Source organism: Melospiza melodia, unplaced genomic scaffold, assembly GCF_035770615.1.
Source record: "Melospiza melodia melodia isolate bMelMel2 unplaced genomic scaffold, bMelMel2.pri scaffold_194, whole genome shotgun sequence".
NCBI lineage: Eukaryota > Metazoa > Chordata > Aves > Passeriformes > Passerellidae > Melospiza > Melospiza melodia.
The window spans coordinates 122,183-141,848 of NW_026948534.1; the positions used below are offsets into that span (position 1 = coordinate 122,183).

Below are 19,666 nucleotides of genomic sequence, written 5' to 3' on the forward strand. Positions count from 1 at the left end.
GTCCCCGTCTCACCTGCCAGGTGTCCCCGATGTCCCCAATGTCCCTCATGTCCCTGTGTCTCACCTGCCAGGTGTCCCCAATGTCCCCGATGTCCCTCAGGTGTCCCCGATGTCCCCAGTGTCCCCCGTGTCCCCGTCTCACCTGCCAGGTGTCCCCGATGTCCCCGATGTCCCTCAGCGCCAGCTCCTGCAGCTCCTCCTGCAGCCGAACCACGCTGGAGTCGTCCGGGAGCAGCGGCTGCCGCTGGGGACAGGGACAGACGGACATCAGGGACAGAGGGACAGCGGGACAGGGACAGACGGACATCAGGGACAGAGGGACAGAGGGACAGGGACAGACGGACATCAGGGACAGAGGGACAGGGACAGACGGACATCAGGGACAGAGGGACAGAGGGACAGGGACAGACGGACATCAGGGACAGAGGGACAGCGGGACAGGGACAGACGGACATCAGGGACAGAGGGACAGAGGGACAGGGACAGACGGACATCAGGGACAGAGGGACAGCAGGGACAGCGGGGACAGAGGGACAGGGACAGAGGGACATCAGGGACAGCAGGGACATCAGGGACAGAGGGACAGGGACAGCAGGGACAGATGGACAGGGACAGGGACAGAGGGATATCAGGGACAGCAGGGACAGCAGGGACAGAGGGACAGGGACAGAGGGACAGAGGGACAGGGACAGCAGGGACAGCAGGGACAGAGGGATATCAGGGACAGCAGGGACAGAGGGACAGGGACAGGGACAGCAGGGACAGAAGGACAGAGGGACAGCAAGGACAGGGACAGAGGGACAGCAGGGACAGAGGGATATCAGGGACATCAGGGACAGAGGGACAGAGGGACAGGGACAGCAGGGACAGATGGACAGGGACAGGGACAGGGACAGAGGGACAGAGGGACAGGGACAGAGGGACAGCAGGGACAGAGGGATATCAGGGACAGCAGGGACAGAGGGACAGGGACAGGGACAGCAGGGACAGAAGGACAGAGGGACAGGGACAGAGGGACAGAGGGACAGGGACAGAGGGGACATCAGGGACAGGTACAGGGACAGCAGGGACAGGGACACAGGGGACAAGGACAAGGGCATCGGGGGGACACAGGGGACATCAGGGACAGCAGGGGACAAGGACAGGGACATCAGGAGGGACAGCAGGGACACAGGGACACTGGCAGGGCTTGGGGACATCAGTGGGGACACATGAGGACAGCGGTGGGGACAGACAGACAGAGGGACCTTCACAGGCCACCTGTGACAGCTCCTGTCCCCAGGGCCACCCACAGCACCCTCCCTGTCCCCTCCCTGTCCCCAAGGCCCCTCCTTGTCCCCAGAGCCACCCATGGGACCCTCCCTGTCCCCAAGGCCACCCCATTGTCCCCCTCAGTGTCACCTTCTCCATGTCCAGGACCTTGTCCTGCCTCTCCCTGAGGGCCCCTTGTCCCCAAGGCCCCTCCTTGTCCCCAGAGCCACCCACAGGACCCTCCCTGTCCTTGGTGCCACCCCATTGTCCCCCCGGTGTCACCCTCTCCATGTCCAGGACCTTGTCCTGCCTCTCCCTGAGGGCCCCTGTCCCCAAGGTCCCTCTGTGTCCCCATTGTCACCCCGGTGTCCCCCTGGTGTCCCCTCGGTGTCACCTTCTCCATGTCCAGGACCTTGTCCCGCCTCTCCCTGAGGGCTCCCTGTCCCCAAGGTCCCTCCCTGTCCCCATTGTCCCCCCGGTGTCCCCCTGGTGTCCCCCCGGTGTCACCTTCTCCGTGTCCAGGACCTTGTCCTGCATCTCCCTGAGGGCTCCCTGTCCCCAAGGCCACTCCTTGTCCCCGTTGTCCCCCCGTTGTCCCCTCGGTGTCCCCCTGGTGTCACCTTCTCCATGTCCAGGACCTTGTCCTGCATCTCCTTGAGGGCTCCCAGGGTTTCGCTCTCGCGCAGCCGCGACCGCTCCAGCTCCGTCTCCAGGTGTGCCACGAACTCCTCGCTCAGCCGCGGGTTACCCTGTCACCAAATGTCACCAAATGTCACCAAATGTCACCAAATGTCACCTCAACATTGTCCCTGACTGCCACGAACTCCTCGCTCAGCCGCGGGTTACCCTGTCAGCAATGTCACCAAATGTCACCAAATGTCACCTCAACATTGTCCCTGACTGCCACGAACTCCTCGCTCAGCCGCGGGTTACCCTGTGTCACCAATGTCCCCAAATGTCACCAATGTCACCAAATGTCACCAATGTCACCTCCCCAGTGTCCCCTGACTGCCACGAACTTCTCGCTCAGCCGCGGGTTACCCTGTCACCAATGTCACCAAATGTCACCTCAACATTGTCCCTGACTGCCACGAACTCCTCGCTCAGGCGGGGGTTACCCTGTGTCACCAATGTCACCAATGTCACCAAATGTCACCTCAACATTGTCCATGACTGCCATGAACTCCTCGCTCAGCCGCGGGTTACCCTGTGTCACCAATGTCCCCAAATGTCACCAGTGTCACCACCCAGTGTCCACCATGAACTCCTCGCTCAGCCGGGGGTTACCCTGTGTCACCAATGTCACCAAATGTCCCCAATGTCACCTCCCCAGTGTCCACCATGAACTCCTCGCTCAGCCGGGGGTTACCCTGTCACCAATGTCACCAAATGTCACCAATGTCCCCAAATGTCACCAAATGTCACCTCAACATTGTCCCTGACTGCCATGAACTCCTCGCTCAGCCGGGGGTTACCCTGTGTCACCAATGTCCCCAAATGTCACCAATGTCACCAAAGGTCACCAGTGTCACCAATGTCCCCAAATGTCACCAGTGTCACCAATGTCCCCAAATGTCACCAGTGTCACCACCCAGTGTCCACCATGAACTCCTCGCTCAGCCGGGGGTTACCCAGTGTCACCAATGTCCCCAAATGTCACCAGTGTCACCACCCAGTGTCCACCATGAACTCCTCGCTCAGGCGAGGGTTACCCTGTGTCCCCAAATGTCCCCAAATGTCACCAAAGGTCACCAAAGGTCACCAAAGGTCACCTCCCACCTGCCATGAGCTGCTCCAAGAGTTGGGGGTTACCCTGTCCCCAAATGTCCCCAATGTCACCAAGTGTCACCTCCCACCTGCCACGAAATCCTCGTTCATGCAGGAGTTACCTGTGTCACCAAATGCCACCAAATGCCACCAAATGTCACCAAATGGCACCTGCAGTGCTGTCACTGGGGCAGTGACACAATGAGGTGACACACAGGTGACACAGTGACAATGACACACAGTGACAATGACACACAGGTGACAGTGACACACCTGTAATTCTTGAATTGTGCTCTGTGCCTGTCTCAGGCTCTCGGTGGCCGAGCTGCAGCGCTGCCTCACCAGCACAGTGACACACAGTGACAGTGACACAGTGACACACAGTGACACACAGTGACACACAGTGACACACAGTGACACACACAGTGACACAGTGACACACAGTGACAGTGACACACTCAGGTGACAGTGACACACAGTGACACACAGTGACACACAGTGACAGTGACACACAGTGACACACAGTGACACACAGTGACACACAGTGACAGTGACACACAGTGACACACACAGTGACAGTGACACAGTGACACACAGTCACAGTGACACAGTGACACACACAGTGACACACAGTGACACACAGTGACAGTGACACACAGTGACACAGTGACACACAGTGACACACAGTGACACACACAGTGACACACAGTGACAGTGACACAGTGACAGTGACACACACAGTGACAGTGACACACAGTGACACACAGTGACAGTGACACACAGTGACACAGTGACACACAGTGACACACAGTGACACACACAGTGACACACAGTGACAGTGACACAGTGACAGTGACACACACAGTGACAGTGACACACAGTGACACACAGTGACAGTGACACACACAGGTGACAATGACACACACAGGTGACAGTGACACACCTGCAGCTCCCGGATGGTGCTCTGTGCCCGCCTCAGGCTCTCGGTGGCCGAGCTGCAGCGCTGCCTCACCAGCGCAGTGACACACAGTGACAGTGACACAGTGACACACAGTGACAGTGACACACAGTGACACACAGTGACACACAGTGACACACAGTGACACACAGTGACAGTGACACAGTGACACACAGTGACACACAGTGACACACAGTGACAGTGACAGGCAGTGACACACAGTGACACACAGTCACAGTGACACAGTGACACACACAGTGACACACAGTGACACACACAGTGACAGTGACACAGTGACACACAGTGACAGTGACACACAGTGACACACAGTGACACACACAGTGACACGCAGGGGATACAATGACACACAGTGACACACAGTGACACACACAGTGACACACACAGGTGACAATGACACACACAGGTGACAGTGACACACCTGTAGCTCCCTGATTGTGCTCTGTGCTCTCCTCAGGCTCTCGGTGGCCGAGCTGCAGCGCTGCCTCACCAGCACAGTGACACACCGTGACAGTGACACACAGTGACACACAGTGACACACAGTGACACACAGTGACACACAGTGACAGTGACACACAGTGACAGTGACACACAGTGACACACACAGTGACACACAGTGACACACAGTGACAGTGACACACAGGTGACAGTGACACACAGTGACACACCTGTAGCTCCCTGATTGTGCTCTGTGCTCTCCTGAGGCTCTCGGTGGCCGAGCTGCAGCGCTGGCACCGGGCAGTGACACACAGTGACACACAGTGACAGTGACACAGTGACACACAGTGACACACAGTGACACACAGTGACACACACAGGTGACAGTGACACACACAGGTGACAGTGACACACCTGCAGCTCCCGGATGGTGCTCTGTGCTCTCCTGAGGCTCTCGGTGGCCGAGCTGCAGCGCTGCCTCACCAGCGCAGTGACACACAGTGACACACAGTGACACACAGTGACACACAGTGACACACAGTGACACACAGTGACAGTGACACACAGTGACACACAGTGACACACAGTGACACACACAGTGACACACACAGTGACACACAGTGACACACAGTGACAGTGACACACAGTGACACACAGTGACACACAGTGACACACAGTGACAGTGACACACAGTGACAGTGACACACAGTGACACACACAGTGACACACAGTGACACACAGTGACACACAGTGACACACAGGTGACAGTGACACACAGTGACACACCTGTAGCTCCCTGATTGTGCTCTGTGCTCTCCTGAGGCTCTCGGTGGCCGAGCTGCAGCGCTGGCACCGGGCAGTGACACACAGTGACACACAGTGACAGTGACACAGTGACACACAGTGACACACAGTGACACACAGTGACACACACAGGTGACAGTGACACACACAGGTGACAGTGACACACCTGCAGCTCCCGGATGGTGCTCTGTGCTCTCCTGAGGCTCTCGGTGGCCGAGCTGCAGCGCTGCCTCACCAGCGCAGTGACACACAGTGACACACAGTGACAGTGACACACAGTGACACACAGTGACACACAGTGACACACACAGTGACACACACAGTGACACACAGTGACACACAGTGACAGTGACACACAGTGACACACAGTGACACACAGTGACACACAGTGACACACACAGGTGACAATGACACACTCAGGTGACAGTGACACACCTGTAGCTCCCTGATGGTGCTCTGTGCCCGCCTCAGGCTCTCGGTGGCCGAGCTGCAGCGCTGCCTCACCAGCGCAGTGACACACAGTGACAGTGACACACAGTGACACACAGTGACACACAGTGACACAGTGACACACAGTGACACACAGTGACACACACAGTGACACACACAGTGACAGTGACACACAGGTGACAGTGACACACCTGTAACTCCCGTATTGTGCTCTGTGCCCGCCTCAGGCTCTCGGTGGCCGAGCTGCAGCGCTGCCTCACCAGCGCCAGCTCCCGCCGGATGACGTCGTTCTCCTCGGCCTCCTGCGCCCGCGTCACCTGGCCCTGGGGACAGCGGGGACAGTGGGGACAGTGGGGACACCTTGGGGACACCTTGGGGACATTGGGGACAGTGTCACCTGGCCCTGGGGACAGGGGGGACATTGGGGACAGTGGGGACACCTTGGGGACACCTTGGGGACATTGGGGACAGTGTCACCTGGCCCTGGGGACAGTGGGGACAGTGGGGACAGTGGGGACACCTTGGGGACAGTGTCACCTGGCCCTGGGGACATTGAGGACATTGGGGACATCTTGGGGACATTGGGGACAGTGGGGACCTTGGGGACACTGGGGACAATGGGGACAGTGTCACCTGGCCCTGGGGACAGTGGGGACAATGGGGACACCTTGGGGACAGGAGGGACAGTGTAACCTGGCCCTGGGGACCATGGGGACAGTGGGGACATTGAGGACACTGGGGACATTGGGGACAGTGGGGACACCATGGGGACCCTGGGGACAGTGGGGACATTGGGGACACCTTGGGGACAGTGGGGACAGTGGGGACACCTTGGGGACAGTGGGGACAGTGTCACCTGGCCCTGGGGACACTGGGGACATTGGGGACAGTGGGGACGGTGGGGACAGTGTCACCTGGCCCTGGGGACATTGAGGACATTGGGGACGGTGTCACCTGGCCCTGGGGACATTGGGGACATTGGGGACAGTGGGGACGGTGTCACCTGGCCCTGGGGACAGCGGGGACAGTGGGGACACTGGGGACAGTGGGGACAATGGGGACATTGGGGACAGTGGGGACAATGGGGACAGTGGGGACGGTGTCACCTGGCCCTGGGGACATTGGGGACATTGGGGACAATGGGGACGGTGTCACCTCCAGGGCTGTTTGTCCCCTCCCCCACCCCAAATTCCACCCAAACTCCTCCAATCGCTGCTTTCCACCCCAAATCCCAAAAATCCCAAATTCCCCCCCAATCCCCCAAAATTCCCCCAAATTTCCACAAATTACCCTAAAATTCAAAAGAATCTCTCAAAATTCTCCAAATTCTCCAAATTTTCCTAAAATTCCATCAAAGTTGCCCCAAACACCCCAAAATTTGAAATTCCCCCCGAATTTACCAGAATCTCCCCAAAATTTCCCCCCAAAATTCCATTGAAATCCCCAAAAATTCCCCCAAAATTTCCCAACACTCAAAATCCTCCAAAATTCCCTCAAAATCAAAATCCTCCAGAATTCCCTCAAAATCAAAATCCCTTCAAAATTCCCTCAAAATCCCCCCAAAATTCCCTCAAAATTCTCCAAAATTTGTCAAAATCTCCCTGAATTCCCCAAATTTCCCCCAAATTCCCCCCAGGATGCGCAGGAGCCTCCAGAGAAGCAGAAAAAAAGGTGGAAAAAAAAGGCAGAAAAAGGAAAATCCCCCCAAAAGTGGGGCTGGGGGAGGGGAGGGAGGAAAATTGGGGAAAATTGGGGGAAAAAATGGGAAAATCAGGAAATTGAGAGAATAAATCGGGAAAATAAATCAGGAAAATCAGAGAGGAAAATTGGGAAAATAAAAGTGGAAAAGAAACTGGGAAAAGAAACTGGGAAAATTGGGGAAGAAAATCGGGAAAATAAATTGGGAAAATAAATCAGTAAAATCAGGGGGAAAATTCAGAAATTTGGGAAAATAAATTGGGGACAAGATCAGGAAAATTTAGGAAAATAAATCAGGAAAATAAATTAGGAAAATCTTGGGAAATCTTGGGAAAAATCTCAGGCAAATCTCAGGAAAAACAGGGAAATAAATTGGGAAAATCAGGGAAATTGGGGAAAAATCGGGAAAATAAATCAGGAAAATATCAGGGAAAATATTGGGAAAATCAATCAGGAAAATCAGGGAAATAAAAACTGGGAATATTGGGAAAATCAATGGGGAAAATTGGGGAAGAATTGGGAAAATCAGGGAAAAAATCAGAAATTCGGGAAAATAAATAGGGAAAAAGTGGGGAAAATTGGGGGAAAAGATCAGGAAAATTGGGAAAATAAATATGCAAAATAAATAGGGAAAAATTGGGAAAAATCAGGAAAATTGGGGGAAAATCGGGAAAATAAATCAGGAAAATTGGGGAGGAAAATCAGGAAATATCAGGGAAAATATTGGTAAAATCAATCAGGAAAATTGGGGAAATAAACTGGGAATATTGGGAAAATCAATTGGGAAAATTGGGGAAATATCAGGAAAATACTAGGAAAATTTGGAAAATATCGGGAAAATCAGAAAAATATCGGGAAAATAAATCAGGAAAAACTGGAAAATCTTGGGAAAAATCTCAGGAAAATCCCAGGAAAATCAGGGAAATAAATTGGGAAAATCAGGGAAATTGGGGAAAAATCGGGAAAATAAATCAGGACAATTGGGGAGGAAAATCAGGAAAATATCAGGGAAAATATTGGGAAAATCAATCAGGAAAATCAGGGAAATAAACTGGGAATATTGGGAAAATCAATTGGGAAAATTGGGGAAGAATTGGGAAAATCAGGGAAAAACCCAGAAATTCGGGAAAATAAATTGGGAAAAAGTGGGGAAAATATCAGGAAAATTGGGAAAATAAACAGGGAAAAATTGGGAAAAATCAGGGAAATTGGGGGAAAAATCGGGAAAATCAATCAGGAAAATTGGGGAGGAAAATCAGGAAAATGTTGAGGAAAATATAATGAAAATCAATCAGGAAAATTGGGGAAATAAACTGGTAAAATATTGGGAAAATCAATTGGGAAAATCAGGGAAGAAAATTGGGGAAATATCAGGAAAATACTGGGAAAATTTGGAAAATACTGGGAAAATCTGGAAAATATTGGGAAAATAAATGGGAAAATTGAGGAAAATCAATCAGGGAGATCAGGGAAAAAATAGGGGAAATTGTGAAAATCAGGGCAAAAATCAGGAAAATTGGGAAAGTACCTGGATTACCGGGAAAAGGTTGGGAAAATTGGGGAAATAAATCAGGAAAGTATTGGGGAAAAAAATTGGGAAATTCAATTGGGAAAATATTGGGAAAGTATTGGCAAAGGAAATCGGGGAAATTGGGGGAAAAATCAGGAAAATTGGGGGAAAAATCAGGAAAATTGGGGGAAAAATCAGGAAAATTGGGAAAATAAATCAGGAAAATATCAGGAAAGGATTGGGAAAATCAATTGGGAAAATATTGGGAAAGTATTGGCAAAGGAAATCAGCAAAATTGGGGAAATAAATCAGGAAAATTGGGAAAATAAATCAGGAAAATTGGGGGAAAAAATCAGGAAAATTGGGGGGAAAATCAGGAAAATTGGGGGGAAAATCAGGAAAATTGGGAAAATAAATCAGGAAAATTGGGGGGAAATCAGGAAAATTGGGGGAAAAATCAGGAAAATCAGGAAAATTGGGGGAAAATAAATCAGGAAAATTGGGGGAAAAATCAGGAAAATTGGGGGAAAATAAATCAGGAAAATTGGGGGGAAAATCAGGAAAATTGGGGGAAAAATCAGGAAAATTGGGGGGAAAATCAGGAAAAATGGGAAAATAAATCAGGAAAATATCAGGAAAGCATCGGGAAAATCGATTGGGAAAATATTGGGAAAGTATTGGCAAAGGAAATCAGCAAAATTGGGGGAAAAATCAGGAAAATTGGGAAAATAAATCAGGAAAATTGGGGGAAAAAATCAGGAAAATTGGGGGGAAAATCAGGAAAATTGGGGGGAAAATCAGGAAAATTGGGAAAATAAATCAGGAAAATTGGGGGGAAATCAGGAAAATTGGGGGAAAATCAGGAAAATCAGGAAAATTGGGGGAAAATAAATCAGGAAAATTGGGGGAAAAATCAGGAAAATTGGGGGAAAATAAATCAGGAAAATTGGGGGAAAATCAGGAAAATTGGGGGGAAAATCAGGAAAATTGGGGGAAAAATCAGGAAAATTGGGGGGAAAATCAGGAAAAATGGGAAAATAAATCAGGAAAATATCAGGAAAGCATCGGGAAAATCGATTGGGAAAATATTGGGAAAGTATTGGCAAAGGAAATCAGCAAAATTGGGGGAAAAATCAGGAAAATTGGGAAAATAAATCAGGAAAATTGAGGGAAAAAATCAGGAAAATTGGGGGGAAAATCAGGAAAATTGGGAAAATAAATCAGGAAAATTGGGGGGAAATCAGGAAAATCAGGAAAATTGGGGGAAAATAAATCAGGAAAATTGTGGGGAAAATCAGGAAAATTGGGGGAAAATAAATCAGGAAAATTGGGGGAAAATCAGGAAAATTGGGGGAAAATCAGGAAAATTGGGGGAAAAATCAGGAAAAATGGGAAAATAAATCAGGAAAATATCAGGAAAGCATCGGGAAAATCGATTGGGAAAATGAGGGGAATGAACGGGGAACCGGAGAGGAAAATCCACGGGAAGGTCGGGACGGGATCGTCGCCACACGGCCGTACCTGGATCAGGCGATCGGCCAGGGCCGCGCTCTCCTGGGGACGGACAGACAGACAGACACGGGTCAGGGACGGGGACAGGGACAGACAGACAGACACGGGTCAGGGACGGGGACAGACAGACAGACACGGGTCAGGGACGGGGACAGAGGGACAGACAGACAGACACGGGTCAGGGACAGGGACAGGGACAGACAGACAGACACGGGTCAGGGACAGGGACAGGGACAGACAGACACGGGTCAGGGATGGGGACATACAGACAGACAGACACGGGTCAGGGACGGGGACAGGGACAGACAGACACGGGTCAGGGATGGGGACAGACAGACAGACAGACACGGGTCAGGGACAGGGACAGAGGGACAGGGACAGAGGGACAGGGACAGGGAAGAGAGAGAGGGGACAGGGACAGACAGACAGACACGGGTCAGGGATGGGGACAGGGACAGAGTGACAGGAAGAGAGGGGACAGGAACAGGGACAGGGACACAGTGACAGTGACAGTGACAGAGTGACAATGACAGGGACAGTGACAGCAGTGACAGTGACACAGTGACACAGTGACACAGTGACACAGTGACAGTGACAGTGACACAGTGACAGTGACAGTGACAATGACACAGTGACAGTGACAGTGACACAGTGACAATGACAGTGACACAGTGACACAGTGACAGTGACAGTGACACAGTGACAATGACAGGGACACAGTGACAGTGACACAGTGACAGTGACAGTGACAGTGACACAGTGACAGTGACAGTGACACAGTGACAGTGACAGTGACACAGTGACAATGACACAGTGACACAGTGACAGTGACAGTGACACAGTGACAGTGACACAGTGACACAGTGACAGTGACACAGTGACAGTGACAGTGACACAGTGACAGTGACAGTGACACAGTGACAGTGACACAGTGACACAGTGACAATGACACAGTGACAGTGACACAGTGACACAGTGACAGTGACACAGTGACAGTGACACAGTGACACAGTGACAATGACACAGTGACAGTGACAGTGACACAGTGACAGTGACAGTGACAGTGACACAGTGACACACAGTGACAATGACACAGTGACAGTGACAGTGACAGTGACAATGACAGTGACAGTGACAGTGACACAGTGACAGTGACAGTGACACAATGACAGTGACACAGTGACAGTGACAATGACACAGTGACAATGACACAGTGACAGTGACACAGTGACACAGTGACAATGACACAGTGACACAGTGACAGTGACAGTGACAGTGACAATGACAGTGACAGTGACACAGTGACAGTGACACAGTGACAGTGACACAGTGACACAGTGACAGTGACAATGACACAGTGACACAGTGACACAATGACAGTGACAGTGACAGTGACAATGACAGTGACAGTGACACAGTGACAGCGACACAGTGACAGCGACACAGTGACAGTGACACAGTGACAGTGACAGTGACACAGTGACAGTGACACAGTGACAGCGACACAGTGACAGTGACACAGTGACAGTGACAGTGACACAGTAACACAGTGACAGTGACAGAGTGACAGTGACAGTGACACAGTGACAGTGACAGTGACAGTGACACAGTGACAGTGACAATGACACAGTGACACAGTGACACAATGACAGTGACAGTGACAGTGACAATGACACAGTGACACAGTGACAGTGACACGGTGACAGTGACAGCTCCAGCCCCGCCCCCCCGGCACTCCCGGCATTCCCCACTCCCCAATTCCCGAGGTTTTGGGGCTTTCTGGGTGGAAAATGAGAAATTTTTCTGTCTAAATGGGGGGGGGGCGTTGGACCCAAAATGGGGGGGAAAGGTTTGGGTTCCATGCGGTGTTTGAGGTTTTTTGGGGGAGTTTTTTGGGTTCCATGTGGTGTTTGAGGTTTTTTGGGGAAGTTTTTTTGGGGTTCCATGCAGTGTTTGAGGTTTTTTGGGGAAGTTTTTTTGGGGTTCCATGCGGTGTTTGAGGTTTTTTGGGGGGAGTTTTTTGGGTTTCCATTTTTTGTTTTAGGTTTTTTTGGGGGATTTTTTGGGTTCCATGCGGTGTTTTAGGTTTTTTGGGGGGTTTTTTTAGGGGTTCCATGCGGTGTTTTAGGTTTTTTTGGGGGAGTTTTTTGGGTTCCATGTGGTGTTTTGAGGTTTTCTTTGGGTTCTCTGCGGTGTTTTGGTTCCATGCGGTGTTTTAGGTTTTTTTGGGGGAGTTTTTTGGGTTCCATGTGGTGTTTTGAGGTTTTCTTTGGGTTCTCTGCGGTGTTTTAGGGTTTTTTGGGGTTCCATGTGGCGTTTCAGGGTTTTTTTTGGGGCGTTTTTGGGGGTTTTGGGGAGGATTTTTGGGGTCCTCACCTTCTCCAGGGTCTCGATGCGCTGCTTGAGCAGGCGATTCTCCGAGCGGAGCCGCTGAGGGGACAGGGAGGGGACACGGAGGGGACAGAGGGGACAGGGAGGGGACACGGAGGGGACAGAGGGGACAGGGAGGGGACAGAGGGGACAGGGAGGGGACAGAGGGGACAGGGAGGGGACAGGGAGGGGACGATGAGGGGACGCGGAGGGGACAGAGGGGACAGAGGGGACAGGGAGGGGACAGGGAGGGGACAGAGGGGACAGGGAGGGACAGAGAGGGACAGAGGGGACAGGGAGGGGACAGGGAGGGGACAATGAGTGGTGATCCAGATGTCCCCAGGTGTCCCCCAGGTGTCCCCAGGTGACCCCAGATGTCCCTATGTGTCCCCAGGGATGTCCCCAGGTGTCCCCAGGTGTCCCCAGCTGTCCCCACATGTCCCCAAGGATGTCCCCCAGCTGTCCCTAGGATTGTCCCCAGGTGTGCCCAGATATCCCCAGGTGTCCCCAGGTGTCCCCAGGTGTCCCCAGGTGTCCCTGCAGTGTCCCCAGGTGTCCCCAGGTGTCCCAGGTGTCCCCAGCTGTCCCCAGGTGTCCCAGCTGTGTCACCTTGATCTCGATCTGCTCCTCCATCTCTTTGCTCTTGAGGGCGGCGTATTCCTTCTCCAGCCTGGGGACACACGGACAGCTGGGGACAGGGACAGACGGACGGGGGACAGGGACAGGGAGGGGGACAGGGACAAAGGGATGGGGACAGGGGGGCAGGGACACAGGGGACAGCGATGGGGACAGGGACGGGAAAGGGACAGGGGGGCAGGGACAGGGACAGGGGACAGCGATGGGAACAGGGACAAAGGGATGGGGACAGGGACAGGGATGGGGATGGGAAAGGGACAGGGACAGAGGGACAGGGGACAGCTGGGGACAGGGATGGGGACAGAGTGGGGACAAGGACACGGATGGGAAAGGGACAGAGGGGACAGGGACAGGGATGGGGACACAGGGACAGAGAGGACAAAGGGGACAGGGATGGGAAAGGGACACAAGGACAGGGACAGGGGATAGGAACAGGGGACAGGGACACAGGGACACAGGGACAGGGGGGGACAGAAGGACACAGAGACAGAGGGACAGAGGGGACACAGGGACAGAGGGACAGAGGGGAGACACAAGGACAGAGGGGACAGAAGGACAGAGGGACATGGACACAGGGACAGAGGGACAGAGGGACAGAGGGACAGAGGGACAGAGGGACACAGGGACAGAAGGACAGAGGGACACAGGGACAGAGGGGACAGAAGGACAGAGGGACACAGGGACAGAGGGGACAGAAGGACAGAAGGACAGAGGGACAGAGGGACAGAGGGACAGAGGGGACAGAAGGACAGGGACAGAGGGACAGAGGGACAGAGGGACAGAGGTGCCCTGACCTCTTCATCTTGCGGGGGTTGTACTTGACCTGGCAGGCGCGCAGGATCAGCTTGTCGGGGCACGAGTCGAACTGGTGAGGGATCACCTTCTGGAAGTACTGCGGGGGAACGGGGCACCCCGACATCAGGGGGGCACCCCGACATCAGGGGGGCACTCCGACATCGGGGCAGTCACCCCAACATCGGGGCAGTCACCCCAACATCAGGGGAGTCACCCCAATATCGGGGGAGGCACCCCAACATCGGGGGAGGCACCCCGACATCAGGGGGGCACCCCGACATCAGGGGGGCACCCCGACATCAGGGGGCACCCCGACATCGGCGGAGGCACCCCGACATCAGGGGGGCACTCCGACATTGGGGGGGCACCCCAACATCAGGGGAGTCACCCCAACATCAGGGGAGTCACCCCAATATCGGGGGAGGCACCCCAGCATCGGGGGAGGCACCCCAACATCGGGGGAGTCACCCCAACATCAGGGGGCACCCCGACATCGGGGGGGCACCCCAACATCGGGGGAGGCACCCCAACATCGGGGGAGTCACCCCGACATCAGGGGGGCACCCCGACATCAGGGGGGGCACCCCAACATCAGGGGAGTCACCCCAACATCGGGGCAGTCACCCCAACATCAGGGGGGCACCCCAACATCAGGGGAATCACCGCGACATCAGGGGGGCACCCCGACATCAGGGGAGGCACCCCAATATCGGGGGAGGCACCCCAGCATCGGGGGAGTCACCCCAACATCGGGGCAGTCACCCCAACATCAGGGGAGTTCAGACAAATCGGGGACAATTCACCCCAAAATGGAGACAATTCACCCCAAAATGGGGACAATTCACCCCAAAATGGGGAGCTCAGAAAAAATCGGACACAATTCACCCCAAAATGGGGAGTTCACCCCAAAATGGGGACAATTCACCCCAAAATGGGGAGTTCAGAACAAATCGGGGACAATTCAGACCAAAAATGGGGGAAAATGGCACAAAATAGGGGAAAAAATGGCAGAAAACAGAGAAAACCAGGGCAAAATGGGGATGAACCCATCCTGTTGGCCAAACCCACCCCAAATCCCACCCCAATGACCAAAACCCACCCCAAACCCACCCCAAACCCACCCCAAATCCCACCCCAAATTCCATCCATTGACCAACCCCACCCCAAATCCATCCCAAACCAATCCCATTGATCAAACCCACCCCAAATCCACCCCAAATCCACCCCACTGACCAAACCCACCCAAAATCCCATCCCATTGACCAAACCCACCCCAAATCCATCCCAAACCCATCCCACTGACCAAACCCACCCCAAATCCATCCCCAAATCCCATCCATTGACCAAACCCACCCGAAATCCATCCCAAACCAATCCCATTGACCAAACCACCCAAAATCCCATCCCATTGACCAAACCCACCCCAAATCCACCCCAAATCCATCCATTGACCAAACCCACCCCAAATCCATCCCAAATCCCATCCATTGACCAAACCCACCCCAAATCCATCCCAAACCCATCTCACTGACCAAACCCACCCCAAATCCATCCCCAAATCCCATCCATTGACCAAACCCACCCACTGACCAAATCCATCCCCAAACCAATCCCACTGACCAATCCCACCCCAAATCCATCCCAATCCCATCCATTGACCAATCCCACCCCAAATCCATCCCCAAACCAATCCCACTGACCAAACCCACCCCAAACCCACCCCAAATCCACCCCAACCCCACCCCACTGACCAACCCCACCCCATTGATCAAACCCACCCCACTGACCAGACCCACCCTATTGACCAACCCTACCCCAAACCCACCCCACTGACCAACCCCACCCCACTGACCAAACCCAAACCCACCCCAAGGCCACCCCACTGACCAAACCCACCCCATTGATCAACCCTACCCCAAACCCACCCCACTGACCAACCCCATCCCATTGACCAACCCCATCCCAAACCCATCCCAACCCCACCCCATGGTCACCCCACTGACCAAGCCCACCCCAAACCCACCTTAAGGCCACCCCAACCCCACCCCACTGACCAACCCCACCCCATTGACCAAACCCGCCCCACTGACCAAGCCGACCCCAACCCCACCCCACTGACCAACCCCACCCTATTACCCAACCCCACCCCACTGACCAACCCCACCCCATTGACCAAATCCACCCCAAGGCCACCCCAGGGACCAAAGCCACCCCCTGACCAACCCCACCCCATTGACCAACCCCATCCCAAACCCATCCCAACCCCACCCCATTGACCAAACCCACCCCACTGAGCAACCCCACCCCATGGTCACCCCACTGACCAAGCACACCCCAAACCCACCTTAAGGCCACCCCAACCCCACCCCATGGACCAAGCCCACCCCAAACCCATCCCACCCCATTGACCAGACCCACCCCACTGACCAAACCCACCCCATGGACCAAGCCCACCCCAAATCCACCCCATTGACCAGACCCACCCCACTGACCAAACCCCACTTCATTGACCAACCCCACCCCATGGTCACCCCACTGACCAACCCCACCCCACTGACCAACCCTACCCTATTGACCAACCCCACCCCATGGTCACCCCACTGACCAACCCCACCCCACTGACCAACCCCACCACAAACCCACCCCACTGACCAACCCCACTCTATGGTCACCCCACTGACCAACCCCATCCCAAACCCATCCCAACCCCACCCCAAACCCACCCCAAGCCCACCCCACTGACCAACCCCACTCTATGGTCACCCCATTGACCAAGCCCACCCCAAGCCCACCCCACTGACCAACCTCACCCCAAGGTCACCCCACTGACCAAACCCAAACCCACCCCAAGCCCACCCCATTGACCAAGTCCACCCCAAACCCACCCCAAGGCCACCCCACTGCCCAAGCCCAAAGCCACCCCAACCCCACCCCATTGACCAAACCCACCCCAAACCCACCCCATTGCCCCAACCCCACCCCAACCCCACTCCATTGACCAAACCCACCCCAAGGCCACCCCAAGGCCACTCCACTGACCAACCCCAACCCCACTGACCAACCCCATCCCATTGACCAACCCACCCCACCCCAACCCCACCCACTGACCAAGCCCACCCTATTACCCAAACCCACCCCACTGACCAACCCCAACCCCACTGACCAACCCACCCCACTGACCAAGCCCAAACCCACTGACCAACCCCAAAGCCACCCCAAGGCCACCCCACTGACCAACCCCCCCCCACTGCCCAAGCCCACCCCACCCCAACCCCCCCCCACTGCCCAAGCCCACCCCACCCCAAGCCCCCCAAGGCCCCCCGCGGGTGGGGTGGGTACCTGGGACATGCCCTCCATGTCCAGCTGCACCAGCTCGGCCTGGTTGAACTGCAGCAGCGCCATCCCCACGCGGAACACGATCTCCAGACCCTGCCACCGACACGGCCACACGGTCAGCGTGGCCACCGGGGACACCACGGGGCCACCGTGGTCACCTCGGGGCCACCATGGTCACCCCATCCCTGCCACCAACACGGCCACACGGTCAGCGTGGCCACCGGGGACACCTTGGGGCCACCATGGTCACCACGGGGCCACCATGGTCACCCCATCCCTGCCATCGACACGGCCACACGGTCAGCGTGGCCACCGGGGACACCACGGGGCCACCATGGACACCTTGGGGCCACCACGGCCACCCCATCCCTGCCACCACCACACCTGGTCAGCGTGGCCATTGGGGACACCACGGGGCCACCATGGTCAGCTTGGGGCCACCATGGACACCACGGGGCCACCATGGTCACCTCGGGACCACCAGGGTCACCTTGGGGCCACCGTGGTCACCTCAGGGCCACCGTGGTCACCCCATCCCTGCCACCAACACAGCCAGACGGTCAGCGTGGCCACCATGGTCACCTTGGGGCCACCGTGGTCACCTCAGGGCCACCGTGGTCACCCCATCCCTGCCACCACCACGGCCAGATGGTTGGCGTGGCCACCGTGGTCACCTTGGGGCCACCATGGTCACCTCAGGGCCACCACGGACACCACGGGGCCACCATGGTCACCTCGGGGCCACCATGGTCACCTTGGGGCCACCATGGCCACCCCACCCCTGCCACCAACACGGCCAGATGGTCAGCGTGGCCACCGTGGTCACCTTGGGGCCACCATGGTCACCTTGGGGCCACCATGGCCACCCCACCCCTGCCACCAACACGGCCAGATGGTCAGCGTGGCCACCATGGACACCACGGGGCCACCGTGGTCACCCCATCCCTGCCACCACCACGGCCAGATGGTTGGCGTGGCCACCATGGTCACCTTGGGGCCACCATGGTCACCTCAGGGCCACCACGGACACCACGGGGCCACCACGGACACCTCAGGGCCACCATGGTCACCTCGGGGCCACCCTGGGTCATGTCTGGGTCACCAGGGCCACCCCAGAGCCCATTTTGGGGGATTTGATCCACCCCAAACCCATTTCTGAGGGACCTGGTCAAACCCAAACCATTTCTGAGGGATTTGGTCAAACCCAAACCCATTTCTGAAGGATTTGGCCAAACCCAAACCCACTTTTCTGGACTTTGATCCACCCCAAACCCATTCTTGAGGGACCTCATCAAACCAAATCCATTTTTGAGGGATTTGGTGAAACTCAAACCCATTTTTGAGGAGTTTGATCCACCCCAAACTCATTCTTGAGGGATTTGGTCAAACCAAACTCGATTTTGAAGAATTTGATCCATCCCAAACTCATTTCTGAGGGACTTCATCAAACCAAACCCATTTTTGAGTGATTTGATCAAACCCAAACCCATTTTTGAAGAGTTTGATCCACCTCAAACCCATTCTTGAGGGACCTCATCAAACCAAACCCATTTTTGAGGGACTTGGTGAAACCCAATCCCATTTTTGAACGATTTGCTCAAACCAAACCCATTTTTCTGGACTTTGGTCCACCCCAAACCCAATGTTTTGGGATTTTTCTCCCCCCAGCCCCAGTTTTGGGTCGGATTTGGGGCTACCTCGTACATGAAGATGTTGCAGACGCGCGTGGCCACGGGCAGGGGGAAGGTGGTGAGGAACAGCGCGAGGAACCAGCCCAGATCCTGAGGGGTTTGGTTCCACCCCAGATTCTGAGGGATTTGGCCAAACCCAACCCGTTTTTGAGGAGTTTGTTCCACCTCAAACCCGTTCTTGAGGGATTTGGTCAAACCCAAATTAATTTTTGAGAGATTTGATCAACCCCAAACCCATTTTTGAAGGATTTGGTGAAACCCAAACCCATTTTTGAGAGGTTTGATCCACCCCAAACTCATTCTTGAGGGACATCATGAAACCAAACCCATTCTTGAGGGACTTGGTTCCACCCCAAAACCATTTCTGAGGGATTTGGTTCCACCTCCAATTTTTGAGTGATTTGATCAAACCCAAACCCATTTTTGAGGGA

At 54.5% G+C, this 19,666-nt stretch overlaps 1 protein-coding gene across 1 annotated transcript in view; it reads right to left on the reverse strand.

Annotated features, from left to right (window-relative positions):
- The window catches only part of LOC134433534 (EVI5-like protein), a gene marked incomplete at its 5' end in the record, with an annotated part of 53,195 nt that overhangs the window by 12,941 nt on the left and 20,588 nt on the right, over positions 1-19,666 (reverse strand). Inside the window, 9 exon segments of the mRNA XM_063182362.1 lie at positions 143-244; positions 1,872-2,000; positions 3,962-4,135; positions 5,879-6,010; positions 10,417-10,449; positions 12,784-12,837; positions 13,387-13,447; positions 14,208-14,305; positions 17,548-17,637. Coding sequence (XP_063038432.1) covers positions 143-244; positions 1,872-2,000; positions 3,962-4,135; positions 5,879-6,010; positions 10,417-10,449; positions 12,784-12,837; positions 13,387-13,447; positions 14,208-14,305; positions 17,548-17,637 — 873 coding nt within the window.